Source organism: Boleophthalmus pectinirostris, unplaced genomic scaffold (genome assembly GCF_026225935.1).
Source record: "Boleophthalmus pectinirostris isolate CB_2022bp ecotype Guang Dong unplaced genomic scaffold, ASM2622593v1 HiC_scaffold_15, whole genome shotgun sequence".
In the NCBI taxonomy this organism is placed as follows: Eukaryota; Metazoa; Chordata; class Actinopteri; order Gobiiformes; family Gobiidae; genus Boleophthalmus; species Boleophthalmus pectinirostris.
In genome coordinates this window covers 20,708,368-20,726,937 of record NW_026571070.1, presented here as the reverse complement: position 1 = coordinate 20,726,937, position 18,570 = coordinate 20,708,368, and the positions used below count along the sequence as shown (strand labels likewise).

Sequence of the window (18,570 nt, the reverse complement as noted above, 5' to 3'; positions counted from 1 at the left end):
CCCTGTAGAAAAGGTAGTATTTTATTCAATCCCCAAAGGAAAGGTTATCAGTTGAATGCAAGAACTGAAATGACTTGTTATTCTCAATATACATATTCACTGTTAACATTAAAGCAGCTTTCAAGAGTATAATATAGTACTTGTCTGGCCTTAACCCTCCTGTCTCTTATCACTCAGCAACACTTAAAAATCATACATCTTTTCTTAATGTAAGCTGTGTGTATTTGCGATGCCAGTTCTCTGACAGTGGATGTGTACAGTGTGTGAGTGTGAGCATACATGCAGGGCTTAGTCAAGATTAGCTGAACCAACAGAGTCAGAGCAGTCCCCTCATGAGTGCATGGGGCTGCATGTGGCTCCTGCTTGCTCCATATGTTGTAAATCCCCCCTGAGGACAGCTCCACCCACTCTGGAGCTATAGGTGCACTCTGCAGAGGAAAGAAAGAAAGACCAATGCTTACAAACTTACCCATGAATATGAAAAATGACTGTCAATAATCAGGAGAATTGTGCAGATTTTCATTCATTCAGCTTTGCACAGTATACCCAAAATATATTTATATTTCTCGGCATTTTGATGTAAAGACTTTTAAAGCAGAACTGAAGACAATTTTGATTTAGTCAGACTTTTAATTGTTGATTATAGTATATTTAGTGTTTTTTTGTTTTTTTTTTAAGTTATTTTAGATAACTGAGTTTGCTTTCTCTGTGCAGGCAGTCTGAGATTCCTTGGAATTAAAGGTCTTAAATAAAAGTATTAGTATTCCCAATTACTCCTTTTTTCTTATAGCATTTTCAGCAAATCATCCTCCCATATTCAGAACAGAACGCTGTGAATCTACATAATAACTCTACTCATTATAACTCTACTATTAGTAATTAAACATTTCAATATGTCAAAACATCAGTAGATTCAATCCATTTCAATTCATTTTTATATATTTTTTTATATATATATTTTTTTTATAAATAACACATAGTATAAATAACATAGTATCACATCTAAAATCGTGCCATTTTTCCAATAGAAACATTATACTTAAATAGTTATTATAAGTGCATTGTGGTCTTGCAGATCCTGGCAATCCCTCACACTTTCACATGCTTTGTCTCCACATGCAGCAGTGTGTCTTTTCTGTTGTATAGAGCTGCAGCGGCATGGGGTCCACTGTCCTCCCTGTCCCACAGTATCACAGGGACACCCCAGGGTTTTCTGACATGTCCTCCCTGTGGAGAGGGACATCACCTGTGAATGGACAGCCTCTCTACAGGAGCAGCACACTCCACATGGAAACTGTCACCAAAGATTTGCATGGACATGATCTATCACTAAATACTGTATTCAGGGTTTAAGGGTGCATTTAGGAAGGGAAATATGGTGTCATAAAAATATAATAGTTATAGTAATGAAAGGAATAAAAGTAATTTAAAGTTCCTATATTACACAAAATTGACTCTTGTGAGCTTTTAGCCATGTTAAACTGTTGTTACTTCCTCAAAAACATACCTGGAGTTGTGTTTTGTTTTATTGTTGTTATTCACACATGTTTGAGTCATCCTTTATTATTAATCTGTCTACATCTCCAAAACTCAAATTGCTCTGTTCCACCTTGTGAGGTCATCAAACTGTTTTCATGTAAACAGCTATATTTTACCTTTAGTCTAGTAAAGGTTAGCAATTCCAGGGCTCAAATGATCCAAATTATTCTAGTGAGGATGTATGAAGTTTAAAAATGCAGTGGAGCATTTCTTGTATTACCACATGACATCACAAGGTGGAACAAGGTGTTTTCTGTTTGAGAGAAGAACTCAGCCTAAATATGCAGAATGGGTGTGTTAAATGTGTGAATGAAACTAAACACAACTCCAGGTATGTTTTTGATGAGGAAACTCTTTAACTTAACTCATATAACTTGTGTATGTGTGTAAATGTTATGTTAGTGTGTTTGAGGGAGGGCACTTGTGTAACCTCTCCTCTGCATCTCCTTCTCTATGCTCAGCTCCATCACCCACAGGAATAACAGTTGGGTTCCTCACAACAGTCGTGCGCATAAGGACACACAAATAGAACCCCATGAAGTATTGTAAAGTGTGGCACATGCAGAGAGGGACCCCATAACACTTTCTAACTCCATGAATCACAATCACACATGTTAACCGACATGCATTAGAATTGGCTTAAGGGAGGAGCCCATCACATATTTCTGATAGTGGGGCTTAATAGCATTTTCCTCCCCTATACATTTCTAAACAGTTACAAGGTTGTAGTGAGGAGAGGATAATGGTTAATTAAGGTTAAGGCATTTAATGTGTTTTGAGAGTTCTAGGTGTCCACAGGTTTAAGAGTGATGAAAAATTCAACATTCAGAAATTAACAATCGGAAAGAAAATATATCTTTTTAATGTTATAATTTCCTCAAATCACTACAATAAATACTTTTCCTTTTAATTAAACAGTGCTTTCAAAAATTGGCTTTCTGTGCTTTATGAATAGTAGAGAGACAAGACGGGGCCACAAATTGAGAAACTGTGCCTAAGAAGATCCTCCATCATTGCAAAGTGATTTGGTTAGACTATGTCAATGATCTGCATTGAACTGTAAGACTGGCCTGTCTCATATATTCATTTCAATTTGATTTCAGTGGCTTATTTATATAGTGCATTTATAACAACTTCAGCTGATCAAAGTGCTTCACATAAAAGTCAACAAAAACAGGGATAAGAGATGAGGAGAGTATAAGCATTCTGAATGTTAATGTTAATTATCCAGTTCATCAGTAATTGTTACTAGTGATAAAATACTAGAGGACTATAGGACTAAATATAACTAATTTCATCAAATCAAAAGCATTTCAATTTGGAATAGAAACTCTTAAATGTAAAGTGTTTTTTATAATGTGAAGTGTTTTTTTTTTTATCTATTTCCTAAGTAAACTCACATGTGTAAGTACTATACAGTTATAGTTTTCCACTATAGCATGTTAGACGGTTAACTGTAAAGAGATATTATTATTTAGTGATTAAAAATTTACTGGGGAAGTCCGCTTCAATTCCTGACGACGGACGCAGAGCGTAGTTACCCTGTACCACCATGTAAAGAGAGGCAAAACGCTCGAACCTTGAGGGACAAAACAGAAAGTAGAGATTCACAAACACAAAATGGTGACACTCAAAGAAACCCGGAGTTTAGTATAACAATGCTATAGTTTGTCTCTTACCATATATAAGCAGAGTATCCAATATAGTATATGTTCTTTATAATATTTTTAATTTTTATTTTTAGCTACTCACGCATGATGATATGAGCAATTCCGAAGACTGAACACACTTAAAATCCAGAGATTATTATCTAGGACATCATCGTATACCTTTAGCGAAGGATGTAGGTGACACGCAATGTTTGAAATCATACGCACACGAGGTAGGAGTTCTTCCTGGATTACACATGACATCAGCAAGGAGATTGCAATAAGGAGTGTTTAAGAATATAATAGTCAATTGCATTTGAGCAATGACAAAGACTACAGCCCTTAGATATATATATCTAGAAACTTAGATATATTATGAGGAGAACGCTGTCTTGTATTAGGGAAAAATCAGATAACACGAGTACCTGAGAGTTATTGTTGGTAGGAGTACACATGAATATTAAATTACTGCGAGAAAACATGGCATTTATGTAAGCAAGCAAAATGTCACGTCATGCTGCGATAAATAGAGGAGAACAAAGAGCGCAAATGCCACAAGAAACACACCAAAATATGCAGCAATACATGATATCATCCTCAGCGGTTATGTTTTTTGCAACTGGAGCTCCACACCACGAACTATTTTATGCAGAAATTGTACGAAGAATATCGTGATCACCCTTCTAGAGCAGTCTTGACGCGTGCATCTATCCATTATCACTAATAAAACTCAACATAGGTACAAAATTTGCAAAATAATATGAATGAATCAAAATCATGAAATACACACATTATACGTGTGGTCGAAATCAATGTGAAAGGAGAAAAGCTCTCATAAGACTAAGCAGCAGATAAATGTATGAGAAATCTGAAGACTCCTGGCACAGAAAAGATCTGATGAGCAGTATAAGACAAAGAGTCCTGATTGCCATTGACACAATTTCAAAATAAAACTAAAGAATATAGACTTAACTTTATAACAAGAGAAGTGAGTATGTCGCCCCAAATATGCACACTAGACTTATAATGGCTTCTGAGCCACCTGTTCAATGTGTATAAGTAATTAAATGAAAGCACAATAAGAAAATAGGGTCAAAGAACAAGACTGAAGTATCACTTAAGATCATTTCTTTTGAGATTACAATGTCTCACTAAATCGAAAATAGGGATCAAAAATTCATATAAATGTGTGCACACATACGGACACATAGTACATTACTGTGTCAGAGGGGAGAGATATTGAAATACATATGTATCGTAAAAATTGTATGTGTAAGACAAAATATGTCAACTTCCGAGTGCAGCTGCGTGTGTGTAAAGGAAAGCTTCTGAAAGGCTGCCAGAGAGAAACAGATCGAGAAAATTGCTGTAAAAAGTACTTGCAGCTCCTTAGTTAGGAGACCTATATTAGTTCGAGCCTATAATTCTGTATCATGGACTCCAAGTGAGTTATGTTATTATTATGCAATGATCTCATATAAGCAAAGGGTTCATTCCAGAGTTATAAATTTAATTAAGATGGATATATACGACTATTTAAAAAACATTGCGGTCCAAGTGGATTAGCTAGGTCTCTTAATCATAAGACACAACACATTATGATGAGTTTTCGCATTTCGAAATGTAATCCAGTCGTATCAAAATCAGAGAAGTATGATATTACGTAAATAAATAGTCAACATGTTATAAGTACTTGAACAGTAATTTACTATCAATATTGAAGTACTATTATACTTGAAATATAGTCTCTCGCAGTTATGCTAGCTGAGTAATATAGAATCTTAGTCCAATATAACGTGCAATGGGAACACTTCAAATGATTGAGTCAGTTCCTTGGGCATCGTCGGGCATTTTAAACTAGTATTTATCACAACTAAGGTGAGTTTATATAATTTGGTCAAATATCTAAGAAAAACTATAAGCATTATAGCAAAGTATTATGAAAATAGCCATGAAACAAATGAGTCGCATTATCTCACAGTCTTATTGGTGCACATATTACTGGTATGTAGAGTATAAAATATAGCGAGCAGGTCTAGTCACTTACCACTCATTCGAGTGAACATTATCCAAATTGTCAAGCAATATCTGTAATTGAGTTAATACCTATTTCAGTGTATTTCAAGATTGTCAGATTTTGTGTGTCATTACTAAAAATTTCTCTGAGTCTCGCTATGTTGGTATACATTTATTTAATCCATTGTTTTAAATATTAATGTGTGTTGTTGGCTGAAGGATGAATTTAAGGTAAATAAAAGAACTTAGAGCGTGCAGTATTCCTGTACTAATGACTTTTCTTTGATTTTTCAAATATATTAAATAGAAAGAATTAATCACCACATAAATGGTGCCTGTGCTATGAGAAAAATTATCTTTGACTCGTCTCAATAATCGAATATATATTCGTAAGACGCCTAAATGATTTCCCAATAGATATAGTTCCAGCCTCACCACTCGCTTGACATACGCTATAAACTTTCTGAGCGAGAGCGTCATAAGCTGTATTTTAGCGGATAGCTTGTTCTTGAACAATAAAGTAAGATAGAGATAAGCACAGATGGTGCTGAGAGCATGTAGGAATAGGTTTTTGTTTTTTTCACTGAGTGGTGAGGAACAGAGAGCCTTTCGCTACGATCAGCCCAGCACGACACGAGACATGCATACTACACTACACAGACACACACACACACACACTATTGACAGCTATTAAGGAGATAATACAGCCTAATCATCGAGCATATTCATTTTGTAGAACACATCCATCTATGTTTTTTCTAGTCGCCATAGGTCTTCATTAGAAGATGAGCAGAGCGAGATGGTATACGAGATAACATGATATATTTTTATTGTACATTTTATTTCTTACTGCTCATATATATGCTAGAGGATGCTAGGAAGCCACACTGAATCGAAATGAAAAAAAAACAACACAATTATCGGAGAGAGTCTTTGGTCTGAGTTTTGTTGTCTACAGAAGAGAAAATGTAGTGACAAATCTTTATATATCAGCCAGTGATTTAAGCTCTTGTCCGCTTGCTGCATACGCTGGAAGAACAATACAGAATTCGAGATACTATTTTGCCTCCTGTGTAATGTCTGTGAATTTTACAATATTGACCAAATAACCACTACAACCCTACGAGTATATGTAGGTCACAGATATTTTCTCATTTCACTATCCATTGATAGCAGCCACTACGAGTCTGGTACAGTTTAAATCAAATAGAGAATAAATAATTATGAAGTATTGTTACCAAAAATATATATACATAGTTTATATGAGCATGACTTAAATGTCCCTAATATTTTGTCATAACCTGTGAGCTGTCTTAAATCTTGTAGAGACTTAATTTTAACACGAGATGTCAACAATAGGTGAGATACAGAGAATAAATTTGACTTTATTACTAACTCTCTTATAGTTATAGGCGATCTGTTAGAGTCTGGCAAAGCAACACCGAAGGAGCGCATTTCACTCATCAATAAGTAGCATTCTGATGTGTACAGGGAGCTGTATGGTGTAGCAGGAATGGAGGAACACAATGATGTAGGGCACTGTATGCCTGTATTGCCACAATGACATCACAAGCTGGAACAGACGAGTTTTCAGTTTGAACAGAAGAACAAAGAGGACAGGAGATACATCATATAAAAAATTAGACTATTTGATCCAGGAAGCACTCCCCCTGACAATAAAGACTGTGTCGGATATTTATGTGTTCTGGATAAAAAACATGAATTTGAGACGAGAGTGAGAAGACCAACCAGGACAGCGTGCAGCAGCGAAGATGAAGTATTGAGAGGATAAGAGGAGTAACACTATTACAAGAGACAGAAAGATCAGAACTAGGACAACTATATGAGGGCCGATATTATCAGAGAGGAGCACACATTACTAGCCTAACTAGCAATGAAGTAGTAGAAGGAGCACTGCGCGCTATAGGCAAGAAGACGCCTTTCGACTACTAGTATCTAGTGCAGTATTTTATCTTTTTTGAATGAATCATTTGCGCTTCTCTGGATACTGACGCTTCATAGTGACAGAGGAGAGGTCTAAGAGACGAAGTAGCGGCAAACAATCATATGATACATCACACAATTCTGTTGAGTGATGTCGTCTCGTTATCTTCAGTTAATCATCTATGCTATATTGGACTTAAACAAGTAGAAGTACTCAACCACTCTATCCCCTATAAAACCATTTGTAATATATTCCACCCCCGTTTCATTTGTATGGTAAAAGCAAGCAGAATCTTCCAGCAAACTACAAAGCGAGAAATTCGGTAAACATTTCCAGTTTTTATTCATTCATCAAGTTACAAACGTTTTGGCGAGAATTTATGAAAACGCTACTCGTTCAATAATGTCGATAACACTAGACAAGTATCATACATAACTATCGAGAGGGAGATTGCAAGTCGCTATCAAAGCCCTTAGTTATATGGAGTACATACTGATATTTGTACAAACCTCGTGTTGTTAATGTCATTCTTCATTCAAGCACTTGTAGTTAACTATGGCACAATGTGTCATCAGCAGTAGTGCTTATTAGATAGGAGAAATCTGTCTAGAGAATCTCAAAGTTACTATACAATTAAATGCTAGAATAACGATCATGAGCTATAAAAAAATGATTGCGCATTATTCTCCTATATCCAGCCAAGTCAACGCAGAGAAGTGCTAATAAAATAGCGCGCTAACAATCTCCAAATGAAAGCTCATATACAACCATATACCATAGAATTCCTGTTACTGTGAGCGACTGCTTCTTTTTGTTATGTCTCGTTCCTTTGTCCATTTGCTCTCGTAGTCGCTCTCACCCTCATGGGTCTCCGAGCATTTAACCTATACCATCTATCTTCACAGGTGGATGTAGGTGATCCTTTATAAACACAGCCACAAGTTCTGACAGTCAGAAGTGGGGGCATGGAGGTGTACCTGTGTATGGACTAGATAGGGGCACTCGGGCCGCTCTACACGGGGACGTCCATTGCAACAGACTTATGATATTTTGTTGCATGAAGCTTAACTTTGTTCAATTCTGAGGCATACACATTTAAGGAGACGGCATAACCATTGAAACTGCTGGGAGGAATGGACAGTAATAAATGTAACAGCGCTTGGGCACGAGAGCTGACTAGCTCTTACCCTGACCCTCTGTCTATGCGACCGATGTCCATGTGATGACGAACATTGATAAAACGAGACAGTGTGAGTCTGTAATTGAGAGTCTGGAGTTGAGGAGTCTCGACTGTGGTAGACTGTGCATAAGGTTAAAGCCGGATAACTGAGACGAAAACTACACTCGATTGAAGTATGCCGCAGAGAATGTTGGCAATACTGGAATATTTTGTTTTGTTAGATTGCTGGTATTCAGGTTCACACAGGGTCGGCCACCATTCGCTATAAGCAATAAATATATGTAATATAAATAATCGAAGATGTAATACGTATTTCAGCGAGCTTATAGTTTGTGTGCGTTAAACCGCTTTCGATCTTCATGGAGAGCGCATAAAACTGGCATCAGATAATACGAAAAGTTACAGGTCAGATGCTCTATGAAGGAGCCACGAAGCGCGTACAAAACTTTGTCAATACATATATTTTGTGGAGCTACAAAAGTGATCCAAATGTCACACATGTCGAAAAATCACGGCCTCAAAATGATTCATCTTGTTTTTAATTTGCTAAATAGATAGTAAGAGTTACTTTAGAGACTAATACTCATATATATATACCATTCTCTTGATATACACTGAAATTGAATATCTGTATAGCGCAAGATAGATTAGTATTCAACAAAGAGGGTCACAGAGACAATATAGAGAAAAAAGTGTGTGCATGGATAAGAGATTTATCGGTAATGTAAGTCATCTTTAAGTAGATGGATAGAAGTTGGAGTAAAAAGTTATTTATCAAATGACTGTTTAAAATACCCGTTGCAGAAAACATGTCTTTCGACAGATCACCCATAAAATATGGGACATTACCTCTATCTTTACCTACTCTGCACGACCAACAACTGAGAGAATTATATATTCCGATGCACCAACTTGGCAGCCTCTGACTTTGTGAGCTAATAAACAGTTATAAACTAGTCTTGAACAATTGGATAACACCAAAGCACTTGTAATATAGCGTGCTATTTCTTAACACTTGACTATGATTCAAGCCAAGTTTGTCGAACGCACGACCACTATCACACATTCCTTCATATGTGGGCGAAGTTCGAAGAAATACTGACCGGAACCAGTATGAAGGGCAAGTCTTATAGTATTAACACACATCTGACTGGCGATCAGACGGCTTTCTTTAACACTTGAATTTATGGAATTTTCACTAGTGGCACAACGGTGCTCAAAAGAATCCTGGAAACCCTATATATCGCTGACCCCGAGAATTTTCAATCTCATATCACAGCGAAGCTATATAACACTAAGATTTTTCTACAACGCATTGTACAATTTATGTCCACTTCAATCCGTGGTACATTATTATATTGAGAACCAATATCTCAAGAACAAATTATTTAACAGGTATGTTACTATTATCTCTCGTTGCATAAGTCTGGAGAAAGATCTAGAGGGGTTAGCACCGACGTCATACACTGTATAGTCAGAATGCTCCATGTTGTGTTGATGAGGAGTGTGCATGAATGTCAGCTTCTTTGTTTGTCGAGAGGCTGATCAACCCTGCACCAAACTGTCCCATGTCATGAGAGTAATAAATGTTAAGCTAGTAATGTGTCATTTTCTATTCTGCGGGTACGGATCGATGGCTTGTTATCATGTGGAATTTCCGCTTAGCAGTCAGAAAAAGCAACATGCAGGAGCTAGCACTTATATTGCGACCTGTGAGGAATGAGTCAGACGCAAGTGTGTCGACCTGGCACAGCTGATACAAAAAGTTTACAACAGTGCTAAAACTTTTGACAGAAGACACTGGCCACGAATCATGTGGATCTCATAATATAAAGTATAAACTCTGTGAGAACACGAAAACTATGAGAGCATATCAGGGAGTTATCATTTGGAGCCGCATCATTTTAAATCTCTGCTAATAATACACTTAAAAGGGTCATAGAACAAAACAGACTACTAAACTAACAGTTTTAGATTAACATAAAACATCAAACTTCCAGAGTTGTTATCAATAATAATTAAATAGATCCGCTTATAACAACAATATCATATCGTCTCTACGCACAGTGCCTGCTTTTTAAGCCTTTGTCATAAATAAGACTGAAATAATAATTTAGATAAAGCATTGTTGTATTTACACAGAGCCCAGAAAATGGCACGCTTTGAGCAACAAAAACAACAACAAAGATGCATCACAAATAAGGTATATTCTAGACCCACTACATACAGATGTATAACTGAGATTATAATAATAGTAGATTTTCCTTTTGCAATTATTCGATAGACATAACATTGAGCCAGTACTATAGAACAAGCTCTCATGTAGAGACTTTACATTTGAGATAAGAAAATCCTAAGCAAATATACACACGTATTAATGGCGGCGCTGTTAGCAAATTAGGTTCAATTTAGTCTATGTGTTAGTGTATGCAGATGGCCAGTTTATTTTGTAGGGTCTGATGTGTGGAATCAATGTAGAAATAAAACTGAGATGTAGCCAAATACAAACATTAGAGACTAAGCCATCGCGTGATATTTTCTGATGGTTTTTAATCCTTGATGGATTAGGAGAGGATGGATAATATATGACGATGTTTTGTCTTCCATAGCTCAACTGTCTTTTCTGCTATATAAATCATCTAAAATATGATCTCATTTCACTTTTAAAAGTTATATTTGGGTTTATATATAAATATTTTGAGTTCAAAAAGCTGTCCTCATGAATAAAGTAAGGCTAAAAGCTCTTATTCCAATCTATCAAAATTAACGACATTCAGATTATCAATTCATTTAATGAATATCAGCTAATCGTATATAACAAACTGCATACTCACTATCGTACTGACTATTTTTAAGGTGGAATTTGCTCCATAGCTTTCTCATGCGCCGTACTTTCTGGAATTAGTAGACCAATTTAATCGCGCCAGTCACATTGACTGCAGCAAGGAAAACAAGGTTTGTAACCAGCGCCGGGCTGTTGTTTTTGTGTGCTGGTTATCGCTGTGGCTATGAGAGATGAAGGAAGGACGGTACGAAGAGATGCCAGACCTTCCGCTCGTGTCAGTAGCTCTAGACATATAGAATCAGGATCCGCTCTCGCTAGGAGTTGCTGTGAGCGGTGAGTGGTTTGGATGTGCGCACGGATACTAGAGGCAGTGAAGGCCTTGGAAAAGCAAGAAAAACGAATTTACCAAAGTGATAGCTAATTGTATTAATGTAAATACACCACATACAACGAATGGTTCAAGTTTTTATTTATTTCAGGACCATATTCTCGAGGGCATTACAGTTTTGCTTATAGAACGAATAAATAATGGGAGAAGGGACGATATGAGCATGTAGATGTATTAGGGTGTACCAGCAGGGCCTATTGGAGGTTTGATCGGCCTATTATATTTTTGACGGACTCAGGATCTTAAGATTCCTATAGTGATGTACATAAGATAGTAGGGGTGAGAATACGCTGAGGAGAATGACTATATACAGATATTCCAAAGAATAAGACATTATAGGCATGAAGGACACCATAAATATAGACGAATAACTGTGCAGTAAAAACAGGATAACAAACAAGTTAGTCGAGCGATAGAGCCACGTGATAATGCACGTTGTGTTATCTGATTCGATTGAGAGAACGCACTGAATAAAAAAGAGGTTCAAACAAATTACCTGACCGATAGGAGTCTTAGTATTACTACAAGGGTGTTAAGGAGCATGTTTTAAAGAGAAAAGGACGAAGCACAAAAATACTTCTGTATGCTTCACTGATCCAACACATGCTGTATGTTTAAGAAGAGTTTCTGGGGTCGTCTACAACTAAGTGGATGGCATGTAATAACATCTGGCGAGAGATTATGACGTCCGTAAGTGTGTGCCGCGAGCGTCGCGCCTCGAGAGGGACACAATAAGGGCGTCCGGCCAATGCGCCATGAAACAAGGATGTCTGCTAAATGGACTTTTGTTATGTATGAATCTACCGAGCTAGCAAAAGGAGAGGATTTAAGTGGCACGAGACGGGCGGCGCACGACGAGCCTTTGCTATCGAGTAACACGCTATGTATAGGTCCGTTGCTGCTTGGAGCGAAAGACTAAAGAAATCGGAATGAATATTGGATGTGAGAGTACATCTTGGCAATATCTGACAAAAAAAATCATCAAACAACCGTTGTCTCTCTACAAGTTATAAGGCTCGTAATCATGACGCCAAATTGACTGAGACATGGATCAATTCGTCGAAATCACACCAGCTCTTGTATGAAGTTGTTGATAAGATTCATTTGAATATATAATGAAAGAGTGGAATATAGGAGATTATTTTTTAAATATTGTATTTTAAGGATTGAGTATAAAGTATTTTTCACGTCACCTTTAATATTGTAGGTGATAAAACCACTTAAGAGATAATGGTAGTATTCTCTCGGAGCTAGCACGGATTTCTTTTCTATCATTACTCAACATTATTAGCCATCTCAAAAACAATGTAAAAAAAACATAAAACAAAAAACTTAAACTATTGCTGTGCCTAACATTATCATAGGCATGTGTTATTGAGACACTCTAGACTGAGACACTAATTGCTTTCTTTGCGCATCTATAGAGCAGAGCCAAGAGGCATCTAGTATAACATATAACAGATTATTTTATTTTATTCCTCAACTCGCACTATTCTAGTATCTAGGACAAGCAACGATTTGCCCAAACTGAGTTTACAGGTGCACTAGTGTTAAAATTCTTAATTATTTACGAGAGGTGAGAGAGACCACTATAGACATCCAGCGTCTGACGATGTCTGTCTCTTTTCAGCCATCATGGATATCTTCAAGGCCTGTCTTATGCGTAATGATTGTGCGTCTATTTACACTGTTTATTTTACGTATCTGAAGAGCTTTACCTTGTGTGGTCTGTGTTTTTCGTGCACGTGGAGGATGTGGATGCGTAGTCGGTCCCTCTTTTCAAAGGATCTGTTGCAGAGATGGCAGGGGAACTTTCTGTCGCCCTGATCCACACAGCGGGTGTACTTCAGGTGCTTGTCTCTGTAATATTTATAGGCGAAAACTTTGCCACATCTGTCGCATTTGAAACCTTCCCCAGTATCTGTAAATAATAATTTTAAAAAGTTGAGTATACTTCAATGAACAACGTATTAATTAATCGGAGTATTTCTTTCTTTTGCTAACCCTCAGTAGGAAGAATCGTGGTGCTCTCGTCTCTGGTGTCTTTCAGTGTGAGTGGGATGCCCAGAAACTGCATGTAACAGTCTCCGTACCAGACGAGCAGCTCCTGGCCCGCTCGGATCTCCTTACAGGCCTCGTAAAAGATCTGGCCCTGCACCTGCACCGCTGTTAGGTTCTGCTCCTCCGGGAAGCGCGCGCACTTCACCAAAGACATCCAGTTCCCACAACCCCCGCGCCCATCCACGAAGTGACTCAGGCGGCCGTTCTCAAACACCTGTAAAAAAAAAAAAAAAAAAAAAAAAAAGCCTTCGCGTTTAAATGATTTGTTATGATTATTTAATGAAATAATAAAAATAAATGTCACACATTACCTCCCACATCAAAGTGTTGTCGTCGTATGTTTTGATCTCGCTGGTGTTGACCACTTTGCCTTGGAAGGGGCCAAAGCGCGTGCCTTTAGGAATGTTGCTTTTCTCAGCGAAAACTCCACAGTGCGTCACGTTCCCCCAGGCCGCTTGTTGGATGGAGAGTCCTAGGTTACAATGACACAAAAGTTAAGCTTCTAAATGAAAAATATAGTAGATAATAGAAAATTAAAAAAAGAAAACATTCTTTGTGTGAATTTGATAAAGATGCTTACCTTCTGGCAGATCAAGTGAATCTTTGTCCAATGGAAGAACGTGGTTATCTGAAACTGGAAAATAAAAGAGAGAAAACGATTTTCGTTATTTTATTGCCCTAATTATAAAAAGAATTTGCATGTTGCATTTCTATTGCGTGCTGTTTTACCTGAGTGCTCCATCAGAGACACTCCTGAAATGGCATGTCCCACGCTGCGCTCTTTGCCTCCAGAGTATCCGTACAGCACCATGAACAGGTCGTCCTCACTAAAGTTGTAGGCTCTTTTCTCGGGGGTTCTCTCCACGCTGCTCCTCAGCTGGAGGAGCGCGTCTTTGGGCGGGGAGGTCGTGGCAGAAGACACCGTGGAGGAGGACCTGTCGCTGGAGGGACTGCCTCTGAAGTCCGGAGAGGACAGAGGTCCAGCCGCGTGCTCCGTCACAACTGCAGCCATCTCCTCTGGTTTGTGATACAGCGCGTGCCCTGGCAGCATCTGACTGACGTACGGGTTAAGCATGTGCTCGTGCAGGAGATGATTTTGGTTTATGAAAGCAGTATTTCCATTTGCACTTTGCCCATTAAAATGAAAAGACGCGTCTGACACGAGGCGTCCCAGGGATTTGAGCGGGTGCAGAAGGTTGTGAGGGCGAGGGAAGAAGTCCATGAAGGGGTGAGGGGGCACGGGGGCCGGATACAGACCGCGGGCAGGGCTGCTCTTGAGTGCGCCCGGGTGGAAAGTCTTCAGGGGCATCATGGACACGGACATAGTCAAGAGGAGGAAACTTCAAGGCGAACTGGAAGTGTCCTTGAGAGAACAGGAGAAGGGGGAGGTATAAAAGTTTAATGCAAGAAAACTAAAAGAGGAAACAGGAGCTTTACCACACATAAATCAATGACTCTATATTTGGCATTTTACGCACCAATTTGACCTATTGACCCGATTGGTAAAAGCTTATACATTTTACACTTAAAAGAAAACTACCATAGCAATATTGGGCAAATATGGTGCCTTCCTTTTGACCACGCAGCCAATTTCGCAATATTTCCACCCCAGTGAACTCAAAAATGTTCTTCGTGCTTTAAAACAAGGGTACATTACACGTTCCTGTGTTTTTTAAACCAATCAGCCGGTAAATAGCGCGACAAATCAGGGTCAACAGCGGGCCAGAGGTCAACATTAATGAAGCGCGCTATAGACTTTACAATGACCCCGTGGTATTTAAAAAGGCACTAATGCTGCGATAATTAGAGCTGCATTTGCGGTCACATATCAGATCCGAAATAAAGTTGAAATTACAAATGGCTTACCCACACAATAAAAAAGTTAACAGTAATTCACTAAACTCTTAAAACAGCCTATGATACAAATGTTGGTTAGATTTGGATTGATGAAAGTACTTACCTTTTTTCTGAGTGTGTAATTATTGAGGTATGAGTGTCATATCCACAGGCTGAAGCGTCAGAACTCGTGCGTCCTCTTTGCTTGTCTGGGATGCTCTGTGGTCATCTGAGGGCACCTCTACTGTATACAGTCCGGCCTCGCTCCTCATTGGCCAGTGCGCCCGTCAGCCTCATGCATCTCAATGACCCACTAGAACACCGTCTTTTCCACTGACCAACCCACCCGCAGCCCGCTCGTTTAACTTCTCTGCTTTCTCCCTAATGCATTTCCATATAAGACCCCCACTCACGCGCACAGATTGTATGTAAGGGACCTCATCGGGGAGGCTCGGTTTTGTTATGAGTTGAATGTGGTGAATAGGAAGGCACACAACAATAGAGGCCATATCTTGACTGAATGAATGAAATGGAAACGCATTCTTATTAATGATGGTAAATTACTCATGTGGCAAAAATAGTGTTTTGGTATCTTTGCGACATCCCTAAAAGACAATGGTGAAAATTCAGGATAAGCAATCAGTTTTCGTCCATTACTGATGCGGTTTATATTCATGAATTATCCACCAGCGACATGAGAGTCGTCTTTTTAGAAGCGTTTTAAGAGCCAAAATGCCGGCTTTTCATTTTGAACAGTTTAGGCCTATAGCTCCGTGGACGTTCTACCAATCTGAAGAAGAATTTAAAAGAAAAAAAATGTAATGTGATGAAATCTTAAAATTGATCATTACTGGAAAATGTTTAATGTTCCCAAGCCTAAAGTTTTCCTCATTTGTAGACATACATTTTAATTGTTAAAGGTGTAAATAAACAAACAACGAATTATATTAGATTTTGTTTTACGCTGAACTCAGTGTCCATCTGGGATCATTTTAATTGTGAATTAACTTCTAATTCTAAAACAAGCTCTGTAGCATTATCACACACAGCAATAAAAAAAGAACACTTTAATTCTGTTTTATTGTAGTCACTGAAAAATAAAGACTGTAGCCAGATGATTGCCCATGAACAAATCACTCTCTTGGCTTTAGGACTTCTTGGCTTTGGGCAGTCTCACCAGGAGCCCTGAGGTTTACCCACAAAAAAGTAGAGCCACACCTGATTATTGCAATAACAGAATTCTTTATTTACAAGGCAAATAGCATCAGCGAAGCCATATTAGTTCACAACTTGCATAACTGTGGTTCGAACTTCTCTTATATGTCTTAACTTTGCATAAAACGCCCACACACACACTAAAGGTACAAAGGTGGACGTACATACAGTGTGACTCCTGTGAACAATGCCGAAAAACCAAACCGTGAGGGAAAACACAACAGTTAAGCTTTCCAATGAGAAAGTCCATAGTATTTTACATATTGCTTCAGTATCCCTTCAGTTAATAGATGCTCCACCCAACAGTGACGAGAAAATGGAAAAAAACAAGTCCCTAAGCCCAGTACACAAGAGCAATGACATAGACAAATAGTGTGTGACCATCTTCAGCAACCATTCAATATTGTACACAAGTCATAATACAAATTTATACAGACACAAGTGTAATGTACAAGAACAAAGACGGACAATCTAAGGCAATATGCTAGGGTTATTAGCATTTTAACGTTGCGTCTTAGCTCTAAAATTGGCAGACAATACAAAAGGGCATTTCCAAAACACATAAGCGGAAAAATAGTTCTGTTTTAGTGGCCTGAACAGTTGTAGTATATTAGGGGCAAAATTTAAGCATTTGCTCCTGTCCTCATTATAAATGCTAAAAAATGCACTGCTACCACATGGCTTTTTAAAATGGTGACAATCTTTGGAAATTTTGCAAAGGGCTTCTGAATCACTCTTTCAAATGGCTCAAAAAGGCTAAGCTTGTCAGTATTTTACAATCAGATTATCAAAAAGTGATGAGCAAAATGTATGCGACTTCTGCTACAACTAAATTATTAATTTCACAACAACAAAAATGGCCATCTTTGCATGTTACTCTTTCACCATAGACTTAAATGACAATACATTCAGAATGGTTCTATCCAATGCATCTCACCTGTCAAATGACATCATACATTTGTTGTCATGGGCCAAAAACAAAGATATGGAATCCAATTGAAAAGATTGAATATTTGGCTTGCTCCACGTCTGTCCTGGGTTAAAATAGCTCATATAAAAAGTTTTGCAGAAAATTTGAGGTTAGAGAAAGTGATTTGATATTTTGTGAAGATCAAACTGAGAGCAACACTTTATAGTAGTAGAACTTACTGCCTGAGCTCATAAAATATGGCTAAGTGACTTCTGCGATAAATGAACCGCTGGAGGCAGGGAGAGCGCAACATCAAACTACCCCCCCATCCTTCCAGCGCTGCATAAGAGAATGTAGGAACGTATGCGTGGATGTGTAGTCTTTCTTGGTACAAACTGCAATTAAAAAAAAAAAAAAAAAAAAGGTTTTCTTAATACTGCATCCAAAGGTGGATCAAAAAACGTGTCCTTTTTATTCTGGAACCTGTACAAAAATACAAAAAAGGAAAAAAAAAAAAAAAAAAAAGACAAAAACCTCACAAGATTCTCAAGTAATCGTTATTGCTCATTTTACATCACACCAAAAACAGTTTGCAACTAGCAGCTCCAGACGACATAGAAAGCACACTTTTGATTTTTGTATGGCTGTGTTGAATTTGTCCTGTCATTTTTTAAGCTTTTGTGGTGTTCTATGCTAAAGGCAGAGAAGCAAAGCGATAATCTGTACACTGTATACACCACACACCCCGATTCCCCAAATCTGTTACCCCCCCCCTCGCCCCCATCTCTACCGTACCAGGGCTCGTAGGTTTGCACGTGGCCCTAACCACATCCCCAAAAAACCACAACCCGCTCCACACCAAGAGCAGATCTGACCAGACAGGGGAGCCTTAAGGAATAAAATAAATAGAAAAAGCTTTACTCATCGTATGTACAATCTCTGTAATTGTATTTGATTTTGACATCTTCTGAAACTACAGGACCAAAGTATATTCCATTGATCAGGTTAACAGACTTCTCAGAAAGAATACAACCACTGTAACTGTT

The 18,570-nt window shown here is 38.1% G+C and overlaps 1 protein-coding gene across 1 annotated transcript; it reads right to left on the bottom strand.

Moving 5' to 3' along the window:
• Positions 1-330: 330 nt before the first annotated feature.
• Positions 331-17,565, bottom strand: prdm14 (PR domain containing 14). Its single transcript, XM_055150808.1, has 9 exons — positions 17,552-17,565; positions 14,293-14,903; positions 14,144-14,197; positions 13,875-14,035; positions 13,507-13,777; positions 13,221-13,423; positions 8,337-8,449; positions 3,033-3,118; positions 331-428 (listed from the first exon to the last, which is right to left on the bottom strand). The coding sequence occupies exons 1-9, from the start codon at positions 17,563-17,565 to the stop codon at positions 331-333; spliced, it is 1,611 nt and encodes a 536-aa protein (XP_055006783.1).
• Positions 17,566-18,570: the final 1,005 nt, after the last annotated feature.

What these genes read in the sequence shown, in the direction of transcription:
- prdm14 (XM_055150808.1), bottom strand. An exon ending in GTCTCTGATGGAGCACTCAG is followed by an intron (nt 14,198 to 14,292) that starts GTAAAACAGCAC and finishes TTTATTTTCCAG; the next exon opens with TTTCAGATAACCACGTTCTT. An exon ending in CGCATAGACAGAGGGTCAGG is followed by an intron (nt 3,119 to 8,336) that starts GTAAGAGCTAGT and finishes TTGTCCCTCAAG; the next exon opens with GTTCGAGCGTTTTGCCTCTC.